Here is a 21,021-nt window from a genome sequence, read left to right on the forward strand (position 1 = left end):
TTTGAACGGTAAGACTGTCTTTTCCATAGCCCATCGCAGGGTTAAACAATTTTCTCTGCAGTCATTGCCGCATATATTTCAACAACCCTTGCGGTTCAATAAGGGAAAAGTGACTCAAGCTAATTGCTGCTGTGAATGTACTCTGTATAATCTATGTTAGGAGTTCTCAGTTTTGGACTTCGACACGTGAGCAACTGGGCTATTCAGCGCTGCTAGCAGTGTGCATCGACACTAAATTTGCGCGGCAAGCGAACCTAACGAGCAAATTATACAAAAACTGTTTGATTGACTGTGCTGTTGGACATTTCATTTGTTTCACATGTGGTGCTTCAGCTTCGAAACATATTTTTGTTGCAAAGGGGCGGGGTGGGGGGCTGATTTGCCACACGTATTGTGTTGAAGAAAGCCACACTCACTACTATCGAACTCTCAAGCACTTCAAGCTGTTACGTTGATCGTTGTGTTAGATAACAACGTGCTGTGTTTGCCTTGTTTGATCTTCGATGGTGCATGTGTGATCTTTTTGCCTTGGAGACTTCATTTTGTATTCATCTGTGAAGGTGACCGCGGAGCATTATATACTAGGAACCTTCTGAATACCTAGCAACTTGTTGTAAGTGATTTAAGGCCACCTTTTCAGTCCCAATTTGGTGCTTCGCACTATATGTATCATAAATACCTGAAATAGGTATATGTGGAGTGTCGCAACCATATGGTTTTTGTGTGAGAGGGTGACCGTGTGGCATAATAGCCTTGGAGCCTTCCTGGCACTCGCTATACTATTGCATATGGTTAGGACACTTTCACACGGTAAAGATACTAAATAACGAGGGTAACTGCGGGCATAGTGCCTTTGAACCCTAACATGTGGTAAATTTTCTCCACTTTAAGGTACTACCTGAATAGGGGTGACTGCTTGCCTTGTGCCTTTGAACCCTTATTCTTTTTTTTATATCACAATTCGAGAATTGGATTTCAATGAAGCGACCATTTTGATACAAAGTGGTTGTGCTGGTTCTTGACACGCCCTGACTATCTAAGGTATTAACTGGAACGTCTGCTTGTATAGGTTTAATAAAAATGGAAACCAGCCTAAGAAATGGCAAGCGTTTGACGCAGCAGTAGGAAAAAAGAACATTGGATCAACAAAAAATAAAAATAGAAATGTGATTTAACAGGATGATACACTCCCAGATGTCAACTCAGAACATGAGAGCTCTCATTTAGTATACCATCTATAATACCTTTGCTATCGAAATTACCTTATAATGCTTCTGTTGCCCATATTGAAGAACATGATATGATGTATGTCATTCATTACAATCGTCCCCTACTTCTATCAAAAATGATGTAAAGGTACTGTTCCTAAGTGAACTAAATGGGAACGACCAGATTGTTGAAAATGTGTTAAATAATGGTAATGATCATCTGCATGAAATGTCCCTGCCAAGTGGAAATGTAGGTAATGGTGAGATTGCAGATGTCTTGATGTTGGCCCCATCGATTATGGCCGAATTAGATAGATGTGTGTGCCTATCCACAGGACCTTCCACGCCTGTTTGGAGGGGATTGGATCCTCCGACCTATTCCATATCTATGACAGTAATCACCACAGCTGTGCTGCTTCAGTAAATTTACGGCATCTACGTCGATACACTGTCCTCGAGGGCCTCCGTCGAGCCGACGTCACCGGATTTTATAAGTAGGACGCACGACGCCCGTAGCCTCAGTTCTTTTTTTTCCGCGAACGGGTTCGCTTCGGAGATCTCGGCGTGCCTCGGTTCTACTGAATCCTGTTCTTTCGGTTGTTCGAACCTGTTTCTCATGATGTACTTCGGCTTCTTCCACCCCGCGGTCTGGTTTTAAGAAGTGTCGGGTGTGCGGGTCCAAGATGTCGCTGACGAACACGCACAGCGCTTGCCTCTGGTGCCTCGGGGAGGACCACGATACGGATGACTGTGTCGACTGCCAATCGCTCACATCGAAGGCCTTGCGGAAGCGTAGGAAGAAGCTGCCGGTCGGTAAGGTGGCCAAGCCCCGGAAGTCGCGTTCCACTGGTCTTTCGACGGATGATTCGAGGGGCGATTCTCTGCATTGTCGTCGTGAGTCTGGGGGTTCTCGGTCTGGGAGTCGTCGGTCCCGCCATTCCTCTGCCTCTTCGAGGCACTCCAGGAAGCGCCGTCACAGGTCGCCTTCCCCGTCCTCGTCCGAGGACTCTGCCCGTCGGTGGGTTGCTTGTCCCAACAAGCATTCTACTCGTGAGGAATGGGATTCCTTCCGAAAGGAGATGTTGGCGATTTTCCAATCGCCTGGCTCTGGTCCGTCCGCGCACTCGAAAGACGCCGGCGTGACAATTCTAGAGACACTGCTCGTACGCCTTCAGGCTCGAGCGGTCGTCGCGACCACCGGGCGCCTTCGAGGTCCCGGTCGGACAAGAATGGTTGCTCTAGACATGCCCGTTCCAGGTCCTGGTCCTCGATGCCCTCGAGGCCACGAGAACCTATGAAGTCTTCGAAGAAGACATCGATGCCTGCGGTGCCGAGGTCGTCGACGGACTCTCCAGGCTCAGCCTCCGAGGAAGTCGTCGACGCCATCGGCGCCCAGGCTGTCGAGAGACATGCTCGGGGCTCCGCCCTCGAGGCCTGTGTCGACACTGTCGAAGCTGTCGCGCCGCGCTCGACATCGACGCAGATTCCATCGACGCCTTTCGAGGCGGCTTTGTCGGAGGTTCCCCGTGGCACGGTGGAACCCCCCAGAAAGGCTCTGGCCAAGGCTAAACATGTCTTTGTTTCTTTTTCTGTACCCTCCTTCCAGCCCCTGGATTGTATTTCTGAGGTGGATGAGGGGTCTGAGGAATGTGAGGTTCCTGCAGAGGTTCCTGATGGCCTCCCTTCTGGTCAACTTGAGGACCTGCGTCAGTCGTTGCATGACGCCAGTGGTCTAGACACCTCTCCAGAGGTGGAGTTTGGTAGGCCTGAGCCTGGCACGCATGCCGAGTCCTCATACCGGCTCCTGATGTCGAGGGTCACGGATTTCCTGGGGTGGTCTGCCCCCCCTGGGGATTTTCAGAAGGATGACCTGACTGATATCCTCGACCAAGGTCCACCAACTGACCCGGTGCTGCCATTCCATATGGCCTTGCAGAGAAGGGTGGCTGCGGCTTGGACTTCTCCGTAGAGTCTCCTGGCAGTGAGCAAGTCCTTGCCGAAGAAATATCGCCCAGTCAGTGGCGACCCCTGCTTCTTGACCACGCACCCTACTCCGGAGAGTTTGGTGGTGCAGGCGGCTACGGCCCCCGCAAAGCAGGCGTCGTACCCTACCATCCCTCCTGATAGGGACGACAAATGTTTTGATGGCTGGGCGAAGGTGTTTTCTTCTGGGGGTATGGCGCTTCAGGCTGCCAACTCCGTTTGTGCCTTGTCTCGTTTCACGGATACTCTGTGGAACTGTATCTCCTTAGCGGCTGATCATATTCCCGAAGGGGAGGAACGGGATGGTTTTCTTGCTATCGTGCAGGATGGCAAGGATGCCATGTGTGAATCCGTTCAGTCGGGTCTGGACATGGTTGATTGCGTCAGCCGGTCCATGGCGGCAAGCACCGTAATACGCAGGTTTGCGTGGTTGCGGAAGTCGGGGTTTGCTCCTGATGTGCAAGCCCGGCTCCTCAACATGCCCTATGATGTTGAATATCTTTTTGGCAGCAAGGTTGACGAGAGCCTTGAGAGGTTGCAGATCTCCAAAGCTGCAGCGAAGTCGTTGAGCGCTGCAGTTCGCCAACCTCCGCCTTTTCGTTCTAGATGAGAGCAATGTAGGGGGAGGTTCCTTTCGATATTACTCATCCTTTAGTAAATCGAGAGGAGCTGCAAGTCAAAGGGGCCACCGTAGGAGTGCCAGAGGTGGAAAACAGGGTTCTCAAGGTCCCAAAAGGAGATTGAAAAGATCGAGCTCATTAAGTTAGCTAAATCACACCATGAAAGATTGAGATTTTTGGAAAACTTGATGATTAATGAAATGAAGGTAACTAAGTCTCCTCAAAATAAGGTAAATAAAGATCTCTGTACTGTGACAGATTCCCTCACTCCTGACAGTCCTTCAGAGCTTGTTAAAATCATTGTTCAACGAGATGATACTAAAAATGAAGAGGAGATAGCTGCACCAAATGCAAATGAGGTCTCCTCAGATCAGGGTTGGACATTGTTTGTCTAAAAAGGCAAAGAAATTACACCAAAGAGCAAAAAAACGCGAAGGAAAAATAAAAAAGAGAACTGCCAGTACTAATCAAATTGAAGGGAAAAAAAAGAATACAACTCCAAAAAAAGTAAAAAAAAGTAAAATGAGTGCCACACAGAAGCCTCAAACAAGCGATTTGGATTTTGGCCAACTAGATGCTGAAGGGTGCATCTTGAAGTTGAATCTCCATATAAACAATTGCAGATGGACTGTAAAAATCCTCAAAGTATGATCATCCCAGATACTGTTCAAGGGGTAGTGCAAGATCCACAAGTAGCAAAACAAACGAGCTGCAATCCCTTTCTTAAAAAGGTACAATCAAACAACATGAAACAAATGAATTTAGCAGGGCTCTATCAGGTTACTAAAAATAAAACAACATTTAAGAGAGATGGTTGTGATGGGGATAGTGATAAAACAATCACACTTAAAGGTCCCCAAACAAAAGCAGGGTTAAAAAGTGCAAAAATACCATCAGCACCCTGCAACTCTCAGATTCCATCCAATGCCAACTTAAGTATTCAGGATACAACATCTAATGATCTGCCTGATAATACGAACAAAGGCCACACTAATGAATGCTCTAATGAGCCGGTAAAAACTCTAAGTTTAGATGACCCAAGAACCAACTCCCAACAAGTTGGTACTGCCACTGGCGGGAAACTGAATATCTCTGGTGATGCGAATGAGAATCTGTCAGATGCTTCTGAATTACAGAGCAGGGATGTGAATAATAAGGAAATGCAATTTATCATTGGTTGGAGCAGTGACTCACAAACTCTTGGTAAAGACAGAATTAATCGGTCGCATCTCCTAAGCATGTTTCAACAAATACCTACGCTAAGGAACTTGATTTCCCATTATATCGATTGGATCAAACTATCAATCTCTAATAATCATAGAATGGTATGTAAGGTTCAATCGACGTTAATTGCAAAAATGCTATGGGAGAAAAATGATAATTTTGAGATGTTGGGCTATGTATTGCATGGTTTTCGGAAACATGCATGAGGTGAGCGAATTTATAGAATTTCAGAAACCGCAGATGCCACACTCCAACAATACAGAAGTGAATTTGAGTGCTGATACAATGATTATACAAAACTTACTTACACAATTGACCTCGGTGGTCAACGCCATTAAGGGTTTAGCGGGACTAGAATCATTACTGAAGAAGCTGGCTCCTCGCATTCAGCGCAAAGTCATTCATAATTTTCTCCTGTATCAATAATGAGCAGGAATTGTTGCGGTTTTAACAACTTACAAAAATGCATAAAAAACAAGATGTTATCCGATTCCAGTGTTATAATGATACAGGGGACGATGGCAATCAGTCCAATCAACATAGATGGATTCACTGCCTTTAACCGTCCTGCTACGATAGGAGAATTGGGACGCCCTTCTGGAGGCTTACTGACACTTGTTAATAATGCTTGTAAAATGAATGCTAACTTGATTTACTCCTCTGATGCCCTATTACTCATCGAAATGATTGTTGGTACCATCAAGGTCTTATTGATTAATCTTTATTGCAAACCTAAAGCTGACATATGCTCAAGTACTATGAAGGAATTAGATGCCACCCTACAGATGCAGTTGGAGGGTAATGTTGAATATGAGGTCATTTTAGGAGGTGATTTTAATTCTGGTCTTTGTGACTTCATTCCTCCTAACTTACCTTATGCAAGAAATGTGTACTCAGCCCGTGCAATGGAACAGGGATATTTCTGGTCTGAACTTTTATATAACTGGAACTTGCACATAATTTCTCATGCTCCAGAACAGAAACACTACACGTGGTTTAGAGGAAAATTATGCTCAAAGATTGACTACTTTGCTGTGACGGAACGCCTACTTAAAATATCCAAACCTATTGATGTAAAATTCATGGCTTGTAATGACCACATGATGTTACATTTAGTGATGCAAATATCATTGGAAAGTTACACAAATATGAGTCATCTATCTCTAATTGAAATGGATAAACCAACAAAATCAATTAAATGGAATCCAAAATTATGCCGAGAATTTGCATATTTGGTAAACCATGACATCTGGCGCCATGAAGGTATGACTACATTGGTGTGGAATAAAACCAAAATTAACAAATTAAATATAGATGTGATAAAATGTCATCTGTAAGCCTTAGCAAATGAACAAAAAAAGTATGAAAAACCAGGTGACTGCAAATTTAGTGCTCAAATATCGGAAATAAAAAGAAAACGAAACCACGAGATCAGAAGTGCTAGGACTTCGATGGGTGACTATAGGGAATATGCTATAGTAAAAAGAAACTTACAGCTGCATTGTACACAGAACATTAAAGAGATCACATGTCTGCAACATTTAACAGAAAATCAAAAGCTTATTAGCCTAATCTGCAAACATATAGTCAAGGACATCTGGGGAATTTTACGCTCACAGGGGAAAGTGTCACAACCGATTTTCCATTCAGCAATTTCGGCCAAGGTATGGTCTGAGTATATACTGGAGAGATGTGGGCTCCCTACCGAGTTTAAATCACATAACATCACTGATCTCACTCAAAGAGTCGCTAGTAAATGTCCTTGGTCGTTGAGTGAAGTCATATGGGCTATTCAAAAATTAACATACTCAAGGGCGGCTGGCTCAGATGGGATTCCTTCTTGCGTATTACAAAATGATCCCCATTTCTGGGCCAGAGTGATTAAGCCTATATTTGAATCGATTTTTGAAACCAAAGTCATTCCGAAATCTTGGCTTTCAGCTATAATTGTCCCCATTCACAAGAAAGGCCCGATTGACAATCCAGCAAATTTCCGCCCGATATCCTTGATCGATGTGACAGCAAAGGTCTTTGCAACACTATTTTTAAGGGAATTAGAGTTCTGGGTTGATAGTTAACAACTGCTATCCAAATATCAGGTTGGATTTCGAAAATCTAAGGGAACTACTCTCAATGCTACGATTCTTGCTCACCTACTACAATCTTCTCTTACCTCATCTTCAGGGGCGGTCTATATGGCATCCTTGGACCTCTCAGCCGCGTTTGACAGTGTTATCAGGGAGGGGCTATGGAATAAGCTCAAACTATGGGGTTCCCGGTCACATTGTAGGGTTTATAGCACTTCTACATTCTAATACGTCCTACATGGTTCGGATTAAACAGAATGGAACAACCACTAATGCTATTGACACAGAGATAGGTGTCAAACAGGGTGCCAGTTGGCGGCTATCCTGTTTAATCTTTATATACGTGACATAGATAGGTTGTGGGACGAATTAGTGGTTTTTCCAGTAAAATTGGGAGACACTCGAATCAACTCGTTGGCCTTTGCGGATGACATCATTCTGTCCGATCGCACTCCGTATGGGTTACAGACTAAATTAAATGCCTTCTATGTATATGCAAAGAGTAACAATCTGGCTATGAACGCTAACAAATCAAATAGAATGGTTTTTGCTAACAGGAAAAAGGTATGCAGGTATACTTGGAAAATGAACGATATAGTTATTCACCGTGTGTTAAACACCAGGTATTTGGGTTATAACCTATGTGACTCTAACTCCCTGCATATGTGGAAGACCACCCATAACCAGAAAGCAACGCCTCTCATATCGCAGATGAAAGTTATATATCACAAATATGCAAAATGTTCTCTTCAACCTTTGTTTGAATTTTACAATTTAAAGGTGGAAGCTGTTTTATTGTATGGCCTAGATTTGTGTATATTGGATCTTACAAAGATACTGAACATACTGCAAGGAAACATATGGAAAGCTGTATTGAGCTTACCTAAATCTGCACCCAATTCAATTATAATACATGAACTTGGGCAAAATACGTTGGTTTCGAAATTCTGGTGGCGCAAGCTAACGAATTATAGCAAAATGCTGTATCCTCCGCCACATTCATTGTACCAAGATTTCTGTTGTATGGTTATGAAACAAAACCCAATGTCGATCAAACGGCATACTGAGAAGATGGAAGAGCTATTACTTAGTATAGATATGGACCACAAAGAATTATATGAACGACAGCATGTGGTAAAAAGGAAATTCTTTCAAATGGATTGGGCAAACATCAAAGAGGTCAATGCAAAATATAAATCCTATACTGATCACTATTATTTCTTTCACAAACAATCACTGAGATCGCATTACTTACTTATCTTTCCCTGTCCTAAAGCAAGATACCTGCACTTGAGATTTAAATTAAATCTTATACATACGGGAGAAAGAATTAAGTATTGGAAAGAAGCCTCACTTGGGTAAATTCTACAACAGTAATTTAGCTCTGTCAAGAGAGTTGCTATGGTCACAATGCATGTGGGTGAAATCACATATGATGATTCTGGCACTAACACGCTTCATTGCTGTTCTTGAGCAAACATTTAAGTGCAGCTATATGAGTGAATACGGTCTATAAGAATGATGAAATAATATAGCTGTAATTGAACATTTGTGATGACTTTAATTTGAAGAGATTTGAAGCTCTGTTTCATTTTAATTTATTGGTGGAATATGATCATGTTTTACTAATATTTTTATGAGTTCTAAAGATAAAAATATATGTTTACACTGTTGTTTTAAAGTTGTGATAAATATTTGTAAAGGTGCATTGTACCTAAAACAAATTAACAAATAAAAATATACCCTTGTGGTAACACCATTTGCCAGCTGTCCCATCTAACTTCACAAAAGTCAAAACGGTTGACTTTTCAAATGCTTGTTTTCTTTTCTTATAGAACATCTGGTGCTATGCCTACGCCCTATCGCTATTTTCCTCATGAAAAGAGCTGATTATTGATGTAGAGACTCCGTCCAAGCTCATTATTTTATTGTTTTCTCCTATTGTTTTCTCTGTGGCCTACTCTAACGGTCCTTGCGATATGTATCTAGATTTCAGCCAATGCTTCATTAGTACTTGTGCTATTACACTAGTTCTTGACAAAGTTGATAAATTAGCTTTGTGTTATTTAACCGGGTTCTGTACATTATTTCCTAATCGAATTCAGAAGGTTCAACGCAAGAAAAACCTTCAGGTAGGCCTTTTGAAAGAATTTTGCAAAAAAAGGTGTTAATGTGTTACGATAGTGATTCAAGATCTGCTTTCCTCGTAGTGCTTCTTGCAATTGTGTTCACTACAGCAGTGGCTGCGTTTTTTGTTCTGTTTGATGAATAATTCCATTGGAATGTTTTGGAATGAACTGTTATCTTTTCTTACCTTACCTTTTTATGTTTTACAGGTTTGATATGTAATCCGGTTCTAGCAACTTTCCCAAAACTAATGGAACAGCCTGATATAATGGATGCTCTAAGGGTTAGTGCTGTCATTTTGTGATCCTTCAAATAATGTTCAGGTCATTGTCAAGAAATCACCACAAATCAAAATGTTATGTCGGGGGAAACATTTTAGGGAAATGCATTTTATTTTTAATTTGAGTTAACTATGTATTTCACACACAGTAGGCTAGATGAGCTTTTCAACACTTGAAACCCGTTGTAACAGAAGACCATGAAGCCGAGACATTGTCAATGGAGTTGCTGTCTCACTTATGCACTGTATCGCTTTTATTTGTGTTTATTAGGCACCAAAATCCTTTATGGAGTAAACAAATCAGTCATCTGAACAGATGGCAGAATAAATCAACCAAGAGGGTGGCTATTTGGGATGCGGGTGCCTGATTCAGACAATGCATGTTAATTGAGTACAGCTCTGTGGGATAATAATGTCTTCTGTTATTTGAGCGCCTTGAGCCCTATGGGTGTGTAACGCTGTAAAAGAAATACATTATTATTATGACAGTAGCCATCTGTCCATATATAGTGTCCAGATTTCAAGTGAGAGTGCACAATGTTTTATTTATTTACAGATCATCCTCGTTCATGAGTGAAACATCACAGTGGTTATAGCAAGGTGTGTACAGTGCACGGACGGATGGCTAGAGTTCAGCCAGGGTGCTCATACTGGCAATGATTCTACTGTTAAGATGAAATGGGACTTCATTAAGGGAACATCCCGGTTCAAATCACTGACTCCTGAGAATTATTTTAAAAACCTTTTTTGAACTGACAGCTATTTTGGCAGGTGTTGAAAACAAGGAAGGTTAAACAGTGTGTGCAAAGTTAAAAACGTTGCAAAAGGGTTGAAAAGAATAGTGTGGGGGTCCGATAAGAAGGCTGTGGTAATAATCCACCTATCACCAGAACTGCTTCCTCTCCACTCACATCGACATCCCAACCCATTAATCATGTTGTGGACACTATCAAAGGGGCATTAATTAATGCCAGATCGCTCACAGCCCACGTCTCAGAGGTGGCGGACCTCATCCTTACCCATGACCTGGACTTTTTGGCCATCACAGAAACCTAGCTGCACGCAGCCTCCGGTCCCCTACTTTCGCTAGCCATTCCAACAGGCTATAATATCATTAGGCATGACCGCAATACCAGCCAATCTAAAGGTGGTGGCATTGCCATCATCCATAAAAACTCCCTCAACTTCCGCCTCTCCACAGCTCATCAAATCTCATCCATGGAAGCCTTAACAGCCAAATTCGCCCTCACCCCTAACCACACCACCTCTTTCCACCTACTCTATAGGCCACCTGGGCCATTATCCTCCTTCGAAGAAGACCTCTCTAAAATTCTGACTGACAACACTAAAACCAATTCCCAAATGATGGTACTAGGCGACTTTAACCTAGGACGTACTGACCCTAACGACACGGCTACCTTGACGATTGACAACCTGCTTACTAACACAGCTTTTGCCCTGCACATCAACACCTCCACACACTCCAAAGGTAGAATCCTCGATTGGATAGCTGACCTCAATTGCGGAATCAATGTGGTAGCTAACCAACCTTGCGCCTGGACCGACCACCACTTAATCACCTTCAACATCCTTGCCAAAACCATCAGCTCCACCCCAGACATTGCGCCTGCCATCCCCACATGTAATAAGCGCGACATAACTTGTGACAAACTCCTCCCTCTCATCCTTCCAGTCCTGAATTAACAAGCGCTATTATGCACTGACCCTACTGTCCTGGTTGACCGCTTCAACTATACTATGCTCAAGCCCTTGACTTCATTGTCCCCTCAAAACTGAGAAAACCTAAACCACGAGCTCACCTCAATTCCTGGTTCACACCCCAACTAAGAATTCTTCGCAGAGAAAAACGAATCGCTGAATCACACTGGAAGAGTAACCCAAACAGAAGTTAATAAATCTAGTATCACCCTAGCCACATTAAACTATAAGGAAGCTATACTCCAGGCGAAAAAAGACACTTATAACAATCTTATTGAGCAAGCTAAATCTAATACGAAAGAACTCTTCAGAATCTTGAAAGAATTGGAAACCCCTGTCACTGCACCTGACCCCTCCATCAAATATAGCACCAGGTGCACTAATATCCAAAACGCTCTCCTTGGTAAGATAGCCACTCTCCAAACCAAAATTAATGATAAACAGACCAATCTACAATCCAACTTGCAAACTAACACTCTCCCAACTATAAAGAACTCTATCCCAGATTCCTTGACTCCGTTCAGCTTCTCTCCCTTATCTATTACTGAAGTGGAAAATATCATCAATAGCCTTAAACCTTCTAACTGCCAAGGGGACCTCTGTCCAGCGCCCATTATCAAGGAAGCGGCCCACAAGCTAGCTCCATTCATCACTACTCTCATCAATTCTTCCTTCAGCACGGGGACCGTACCGGACAATTTGAAGGATGCCTGGGTTATCCTGCTCCTAAAAAAAAAAAACAGCCTTGGATGCCAACTTACCAACAAATTACAGGCCCATCACCACGGTGCCGTTCTTACTAAAAATCCTTGACTGGGCGGCATACCTTCAGATTCAAGACTATCTTGAATCTAATAAACCTTTGGGTCTAAGGCAATCTGGGTTTCGGCCTCGCCACAGAACTGAAACTGCCCTTATCGACCTCAAAACTCAGATCGAAGATTTAAGAGACAAGGGTAAACTTGCTTTACTTCTTCTTCTCAATCTCTCTGCGGCTTTTGATCTCGTCAGTCATCAAATTCTTGTCGGCACCATAAACTTGCTGCACATTTTTCTGATAAAGCCACAGCCTGGATCAGTTCATTCCTGGGCAACAGATTGATGCGCGTCTTCTCTCCACTAGCAGCAGCATCACCGGCTCCCGTCACCTGCAGGGTACCACAAGGTTCTTGTGTCTCCCCCATGTTGTATAACATATTCTCAAAACCTCTATTTGATATTTTGAACTATCTGGGTGTCACATATACCAATTATGCTGACGACACCCAGATACTTATCCCGATTTCATGAGACTACGTCGCTGACTCTCTCTCTGTAAATGCTATCTACCTTATCATCCAAGCCTGGATGGCGCAACACGGACTCTGTCTAAACGACGAGAAGACAGAGCTCCTCATTCTCGGCTCTCCTTAAAAACCATCCAAACTGGCCCCTGAGTTCAACTCCTTCATCATTGATGGTAACACTATCAAGGCCTCTAAGGACACTAAAACGTTAGGGATTTGCCTTGACTCTACCTTATATTTGGCCAGACAAACAAATGCAGTTTCGTCTGCAGCGGCATGCACCTGCAAGCTTATTATGGCCAGCCGCCCTTTCCTTTCACCAGCCAACTGTGTCACACTTGCCAGGACTCTCGTGCTCTCAAAAATTGACTACTGTAATGCCCTCTATCTAGGCACCAACAAATGTAACAAACAAGTTACAAATCATCCAAAAAAATGCTATTAGAGCCGCTCTCAACATCCCTAGCAACCAACACATCTCAGACACCAGACGTAACCTGCACTGGCTCTCTGTCCCTCAACAAATTACACTGAAAACACTTGCTCTCACTCATAAATGCCTATCCAACCAAACTCCCTCCTACTTAGCCAACAGATTCACCCGCCACAACACTAACAGACCTCGCAGAACTGCTCAGACTAACTGCCTCTCTATACCTCGCTTCAACCTTCAAAGATCTGGCAGAGCCAGCTTCCCAGTAATGACGGCGATCTCTGGAACACGCTGCCAAACTTGCTAAGATCTGAACTGTCCTTCCACAGTTTTAAAAACTTGGCTAGAGCCTGGCTAATCGCCCAAGACCTTCAACCTACTTGCCAACCACCTCCCATGCGCTAGCCACCTCTTGAACATAGGCTATGCCCTCCCGATCACCCGTAACTGCATTATGTATATATGTTTATAAATGTTATTGTAATTTTAAACTGTTATTTAAACTGTAATTGTACTGCCATGTCTGCTTTATCATGTTGTAACTAAAATACGCGCCCGGATGCCCTCAGGCCTAGTGCGCTCTATAAATAAAACAAATACAAATACAAAATACAAATACTTATTCCAGTACCAGAGAATGTATTAGTGAGAGGAGTAAAGGTGGATCTTAAGTCAAGTCTTGAAAAATTATCTAGGTTGGTCGTCTTTGATACCCATCTCCCAATGCAGCTGCACTTTTGAAAAAGGCTTAATCACCTTCCATGACTTCTCTACCCTTCTGCATTCCTTTTTTTCAGGTTTTTTGTTGTTGGTCTTGTGTGTGCCTTGAGGTGTTCGAGCATATGGCGCTATAAAAGAAATAGATAGATAGTTAGATAAATAGAAAACATTTCTGCTGCCTGGGTTCCTTTTTTCCCTACACTATGCTCACTTCAGGAACACTGTTCTTAAACTTTGTTCAATATATAAAATCGCTTCCATTCTTCATAGTCGTCGCTATGCCGAATTGATGAAGGCGTCAAATATCCGTTTTGGTCCACTATCGCATTGTCCTTTACTGTCTTGTGAACGCCATGACCCACAGAACTGCACATCGTGCCAATTGATGCACCCGAAGGCGCTTCGAGGATTAGATGCCAGTCCGGAAGGATAAGAAGAACAAACACTAAAAGAGGTCAAGATCCTCTGGCTGTTCCTCGAGGCATCACTCTTCTTCGTCGAAGAGGAGCCACCACCTCAAGGAAGTCCTGGAGGTAGAGACTCTGCAAGTACTTTTCCCCTCACAGTACTCTACGCCTGTGGAATATGAGGTATTCAGGATGAAGGTGGTTGACCTCTTCGCAAAGGCCCTGGCAATCGTGGCTGTGGCCCTGATGACAGCAGACACGGTTTCTGCACCCTCAGAGCCAACAAATCCACTGCGCTCGGACAAGCCTGTGGGTAATCTGCAAGCAGACACATTAAGGTCACGTCTAAGGATCACACCATTCTGTCTCTGGACATCGGTCCTCTGACCTCACAGCCCTCACTTGCGGTGCTGACGCCGGAGTCACAAGGGAATTCCTGCCACTCCCCTGGAGAGCATACATGTCCTACTTAGAGGACATTTATGATGACAGGACCCAATCCATTTGAGCCTGAGCCCCTCCACCCTAGGGAGGTCTTGGACTTCCCCGAGGAAGTTCATGGAGTACAAGCGCACTTGGTGGACCTTGCGGCAGACTTGCAGAAGGTAAGTGGCCTGGACAACTCACCAGAGGTAGACATGCTCCCTGCTGCCATCGAGGGCAAACCGCAGGTCACTTTCCAGCGTCTGATGGAGAAGGTGTTCGAAGGTACAGTATGAGATTGACATCCTGGGCGAAGGTCCAAAGAAGGAGACAGTTTTGTCTTTCATTCCAGCAGTAGAGGGGCCGGTGCTGGAACTGCGGGCTGAACCGGCTTTAGACCTGACAGTGGACTGTGACCTGGCGAAGAAGCACAGGCTGGCACCCTGGGACCTGATGTTCCTTTATGCCCATAATTTGCCTGAAAGCTTGGTGGTCCAGGCCGCTATGGCGAACCTTAAAACCGCGTTTGATAGGAGAGCAAGAAACTGGATGCATGGGGAAGGAAGATTTTTGGGTCTTTGAACCTTGTTCTCTGTTGTGTAAATGCCTCATGCGCTTTGGCCAAGTTATCATTTGTCCTGTGGTCAGTCATGGCAGAAGCATCTGAGCACATCCCTGAAGGGCAGATGCATGAAGGTTTTGAGGCTCTGATCAGGGACTGCAAGAAAGCCTCCCTACAGTCTGGTCTGGATACGGCAGACTGCGTTGCATGAACGATGGCCACTAGCAACGTCTTGCGCTGAATGTCTTGGCTGAGAACACCTGGTTTTGCAACAGATATCCAAGAGAAACTTCTAAACATGGCATGTCTTGTTCACCACCAAGGCCGATGAATCTTTGCAGACGCTTCAGGCCTCGAAGGTGACCGCAAAGTCACTAGGACTGACAATCCATCAACAGCGACCAGCTTGCCGAGAGGTCAGGGGAGAGGTGTTTGCCCTTTTGCCACTTGGGGCCAAAGAGGTAGAGTTCACACCCCATTAGAGATGTTAGGGCAGCGGCCTCCCTAGAGGGGAAGGCGCCAAGGTGCACCCAGAGGAGGCGCTTTCACCTGCACTGTGCCCTCTGCAGCCCATGGCAAGAAACCTCTCTGGAGTGGACTTCTGCCACCAGTCCCCTGTGGGTGGCACAATATCCCTGTTTGGGGAGGAATGGAAAGCTACTACATCAGATGCCTGGGCCTTACAGCAGGGGTGCAGCCTCCCTTTTACACTTCGTCCTCCATACGATCTCACATGCCACCAACCGTTGCTTTCAGAACCTCACCTGCTGCAGGAGATCAGTCAGCTCTGGCAAAGGGGGTTATAGAATTGGTACGCTGAAGAAGGACGGCCGTCTGACACTCATCTTGGATCTGCAGCTTCTGAACTGTGCAAGGACATGTTCAAGAAGGTCACTCTAGCCCAGATCCTCCAGGCCCTGGGCATGAATGACTGGCTAGTCTCCCTTGATCTCCAGGATGCTACCTTCGATGTGACAATCTAGAAAAAATACAGGTACCTGAGATTCAAAGTCAGGAACTGTTGCTTCCAGTTCAAGGTCCTACATTTCAGACTTTCTTCGGCACCCGACGTTTTCACCAAGCTGCTAGCAGTGGTGGTGGCTCATCTCAGATGGGAAGTCATTCATGTTTTTCCCTATGTGGACGTCCAAACCCGCTCCCCACTACTAGCGTCAGCACACATGTACCGGCACAGCTTGGGTTTTCTCCCTGAACTTCAAGAGTTCTCAGGCTTTGCCATCCCAGACCCTGAGATTTATCAGCGCAGTCTTGGTCACCCGCCTGGGCCTGGGATTCCCGACAGAGTGACATTTATCTTCAAGATGGCCCACATTTTCCAGCCACAGACAAATTTTCCAGCCTCAACTTTTCTTTGATTGCTAGGTCTTATGGCCTCCTGCATCCTTGTGGTACCATAGCCCCAATTGCACATGAGATTGCTTCAGTGCCACCTAAGCTCTCAGTGGTCACAGTTTCAGGGATGAACGTCTGACCTTATACTGGTCTCAGAGAGTGTCTAAAGACCTGCAAGGGTGGTCGTTGAAGGACAACCTCTTGAAGGGTCCATTGTTTCATCATCCATGCCCACAAGTAACTCTAGTCACAGATGTGTGCCTTTAGGGCTGGTGCGCTCACCTCCAAGACCTTACACTGAGCAGACTGTGGTACCCAACAGAGTGCCGGGAGCATATCAGTCTGCAGAAGGTGAGAGTGATCAGGATTGCCCTGGTCAATTTCCTACCCTCTGTAAAGGACAAGACATTTTTGATCCTGATGGACAACACTGTAGCCATGCATTCCCTCCCAAGCTGGGTGGCATAGGCCCCTTGCCTCTGTGTATAGAAGCAATGAGATTACGGTTCTGGGCTCTAAAGAGCAGTGTCTCTCCAACTACGGCTCACTTAGCCGGCAAGGAAAACATGCTAGTGAATGCACTGAGCAGAGTCTTTAACCTATTACAAATGATAGAACTGCCACAAAGTTCTGGAGAAGATTGTCTTCCATTAGGGTACTTCTTCTGTGGACCTTTTGGCTTCGAATGTGAAGATGAAGTGCAAGTGGTTCTGCTCCACAGAGTTCCCTCATCAGGGAGCTCTGGGTACCCCGACAGTCAAGTGGGACTTCAACCTGCTCTTTGCATTTATACCGAACCCTGCCAAACCGCTTGTTCTAAGAGACTGCACCAGTTCAGATCCACAATGATTTTGATTGCTCCAGACTGGGCCCGGAGAACGTGGTAACTGTAATTGCTTTACATGACCAGCTGCCCTCCATGGGTCTGCCACAGATGACGGACCTCCTGCACCCAAACCTCTGCAGTCTTAACCTTCATGCCTGGCTGCTGAAAGGCTAAGGTATAAGGAATGGGATTTGTCTGTGGATGTTCTGGACGTACTCTTCTCTGCTAGAAGATCTGCTACCAAGTGTATCTATGCCTGAAGATTGCGTATGTTTTCAGTTTAGGGCTGAGGGATCTGGACCCTTTCACTTGCCCAACCTAGCGAATTAGACACCATGTACTCCAAATGTATGGTACAATTATTATAGTAAAACAATTCAAGAAAATATAAAACGGGTTTAAGGTGCAGAGGAGAAAAGAAACAGCCCTGGCATATGGGTTGTCAATACAATAGAACAAGAGTAAGTTCCCTGTTGGAGAACTCCTGTCCCGTGCACACTATCTATGGCTAGAATAGCCCAGTAATTTTCGAATAGTAGAAATAAGTATTTCAATTCAAGTCACTGTTTTTTCTGTGGATCTGTTTATGCAAATAAGACCAAAAGTAGTCAATTCACAAAGTCTTTTTTCTTTAACAGTGATTTATTCCAAATGTATGTGCCCAACACGTTTCGAGATTCTTTCTCTTCATCAGGGGCAAAAATTGTTCTTGTACAGAAATCAAGTTCAATCATCATGTGTCAACACCTGATCAGATTTCTCATAATGTGACAATTTAAAGAAACCAGAATTTTTACAATGTTGCCCATCCTAAATTATAATTTCTGAATATAATTCATGATTGTGAACACAATAGGGAAGTTTTGGAAAATGATAAATACCATGTCAAAAATAGAGAAAACATTTGTTAAAAAATAAGCATTCTGTAAATGATGAGATATGCTAGAGATTAGCCTCAAGAATATGTCTATGCTTTGGACTAAGTGTTCTGACTACATAAGTGAAAGAGAAGTTAAAGCACTTACTCCAGTATAGGGTGTGGCTAAATTCCAGATGTAGGAAAGCGGCCAAATAAGTGTGGTTTCTTTAAATTGTCACATTATGAGAAATCTGATCAGGTGTTGACATATGATGATTGAACTTGCTTTCTGTACAAGAACAATTTTTAGATGATTTACACTATGATTACTTTGGATGTTAGACACTTATTGATTCGTATTTTTGTTGAATATTTATAGATAAATGGAAATTGATTGAACTCTCACAGCCCCTGATGAAGAGAAAGAATCTCGAAACGCGTTGGGCACATACATTTGGAATAAATCACCGTTAAAGAAAAAAAGACTTTGTGAATTGACTACTTTTGGTCTTTTTTGCATAAACAGATCCACAGAGAAAACAGTGACTTGAATTGAAATACTTATTTCTACTATTCAAAAATTACTGGGCTATTCTAGCCATAGATAGTGTGCAGGGGACGGGAGTTCCCCAACAATGAACTTACTCTTGTTCCCTTTCACTTGCTCCACATCCTCAGTGTTGGATTTTCTTCTGTCGTTGGGTTGGACAGCCTGCAGATTAGTCCATTGAAGGGGTATCTTGCGGCCATTCCTGTCTTCAAGAGAACCCTGTCGCAAGGCTACTTTTTCATGATGCCCAGTCATTCAATTCCATAAGGGTCTTTCTAATGTTTCCCCCACCCCAGTTTGTTGTCCCAGCGTGTGATTTTAATTTAATGTTAACATTTTTAATGGGGTCGCTCCGTTTGATCCCCTTCATTCTGGTCCATTAGGATTACTCACTATCACTTTTGATAGATGGGTGAGCAAGCTCCAGGCGTTGCCAGTTGATCCTCCATACTTGGTTTTCTCCAAGAAAAAGGTGACTTTGAGAGAAAGACCCACCTTCCTTCTGAAGGTGGTCTCGCCTCATCTTTCCAAGGCAGAGGAGCGTTTCCATCGCTGAATCTGGTGCAGGCCCTCAAGCTCTACGTTTTTAGGACAAGGGAGACCAGAACAGATAACAAGCTTTTCGTTGGCTATGCTGGTGCACGAGCTGGTAGGTCTGTGGCAAAAAAAGACCCTGTCTCAATGGATAATTTTTTGCATCTCAGAATGCTATGATCTCACAGACAAGGAGGTCCCTCAGGGTCTCAGGGCACACTTGGCAGCTGCCTCGTCTCTGCAACGTGGAGTCGCTGTTCTAGATATTAGGGCTTCTTTACATACTTTTGTTAAGCATTTGTGCTTAGATTCTATGTCTGTTCAGGACGCTCATTTTGGCAGACTGTCCTTCAGAGTTTTCTGGTTATGGTGGTGTCCTTGCTACCCTACCTCTTCCAGGTCATTGTACTACTTTGGAATTCTGTCAAAGATGAGGAATCTGTGGGACAAAGGAGATGATTCAAAGATCAAATTACTTGCGTCTAGGTACTGTTCTTTCAGCTGGACGGTCCTCTAGCGGATTACTCATAGCCCTCCGCACCTGCCACCTTGGCGATTATCTAATACAGCTTGGTTCTATGGTCCCTCAGCATCCGAGTGCTAGGTAAAAAGGGTGAAACCGAGGTCGCGGAGCACAACATCTTTATATATATTGGCTCCAATGTTGTGTGTGGCGCATAGATGCGTAGGGCAGAGCCCCACTGCGCCTTCTGGCGGCAGAAAAGTGTCCAACGAGCATATCTTCTGGGAGATGCATATCAAAGATGAGAAATTCATGGGTGGAATGTCTATGAGATAGAACATTACCAAGAGGGATTGGGCAGAAAATATTTAGTGTTTAGTGTTTGCTCAATGATAAGGCTGTTAATGGATCAGACAGCAAGCACAAACTAAATCTCACTGAGCAGCCACATGCAGCGACATGGGCACTATAATATAGAAGAAAACAGCCCAAAAGTTAGGACATGAAATATGGGCATTTTATGCCAAATATGCCATTTGAAGATGGAATTATATGCTCTCACCTCACCAATACCTGACATGCTCACATCCCTTCTCTACAGCAGTACCCGACATGCTTGTTGCAATACACAAGGTAAGGCATTTTGTGTGAAGTATTTAGAAATAGGAGGAAGGTAATCGACGAACCGATTCCCAGATGTAATTGTATCAAATGAATGCTTTCAGATTTGCACATTGTTTGCAACACAGAAAAATGGCATTTGAGAGTTAGGGTTTTTAAAATTGGGCATTTTATATTATTAGAAAATAGTGAGGGTACAGAACAATACTTTTTAGACAAGAGAATTAATTTAGAAAAGTGGAAATGCATTAAGCTTACATTCTTAACATCCAGATTTCACAACTATGCAATGTTTTCCTAGGTCTACACATCCCACCGTCCTCCTTAGGGTAACATTATGAACTAGTCCCCTTGTCTCCTGTCTCCCCTCCTCTCACCTTTAGGCGTCAAACCTGGTTCGGATATCCAGCCCCTGAGTTAGCCTTGGGTCTAGAATAAAGGAGAGAACGTGAGATATTCTTGGGTCAATAGTTATAGAGCTTTTAGTTTGAAACTGATCACACCACCATCCCATTGCATCCTTTTAAAGAGAACTCAGAGAACTCATACCTGTGAGGAACATTTGTTGGACCCTCTGACCTTTGTGCACAAGGCCCCATTCACCTTAGGGTTTGAACTTCTGAAGTCAGGATATTGTACTTGTGGCTGGGTCCCATCTTTGTACGGCATCTACATTACTTACCTGCTTTGTCTATTAAGTGAACCTAATGGTGATTGTATATGTGTATTATAGAGT

General features: G+C 44.0%; 1 protein-coding gene across 1 annotated transcript in view; it reads left to right on the plus strand.

Annotated features, from left to right (window-relative positions):
- NPHP1 (nephrocystin 1) overlaps positions 1-21,021 on the plus strand; it is a 1,322,209-nt gene that overhangs the window by 1,194,338 nt on the left and 106,850 nt on the right. Inside the window, exon 18 of the mRNA XM_069606852.1 lies at positions 9,459-9,532. Within this exon, the coding sequence (XP_069462953.1) occupies positions 9,459-9,532 (74 nt within the window). The remainder of the gene's footprint in view (positions 1-9,458; positions 9,533-21,021) is intronic.

The sequence above is a fragment of the Ambystoma mexicanum genome, chromosome 4p (assembly GCF_040938575.1).
Source record: "Ambystoma mexicanum isolate Mex_15411 chromosome 4p, UKY_AmexF1_1, whole genome shotgun sequence".
NCBI classification, from domain to species: Eukaryota; Metazoa; Chordata; class Amphibia; order Caudata; family Ambystomatidae; genus Ambystoma; species Ambystoma mexicanum.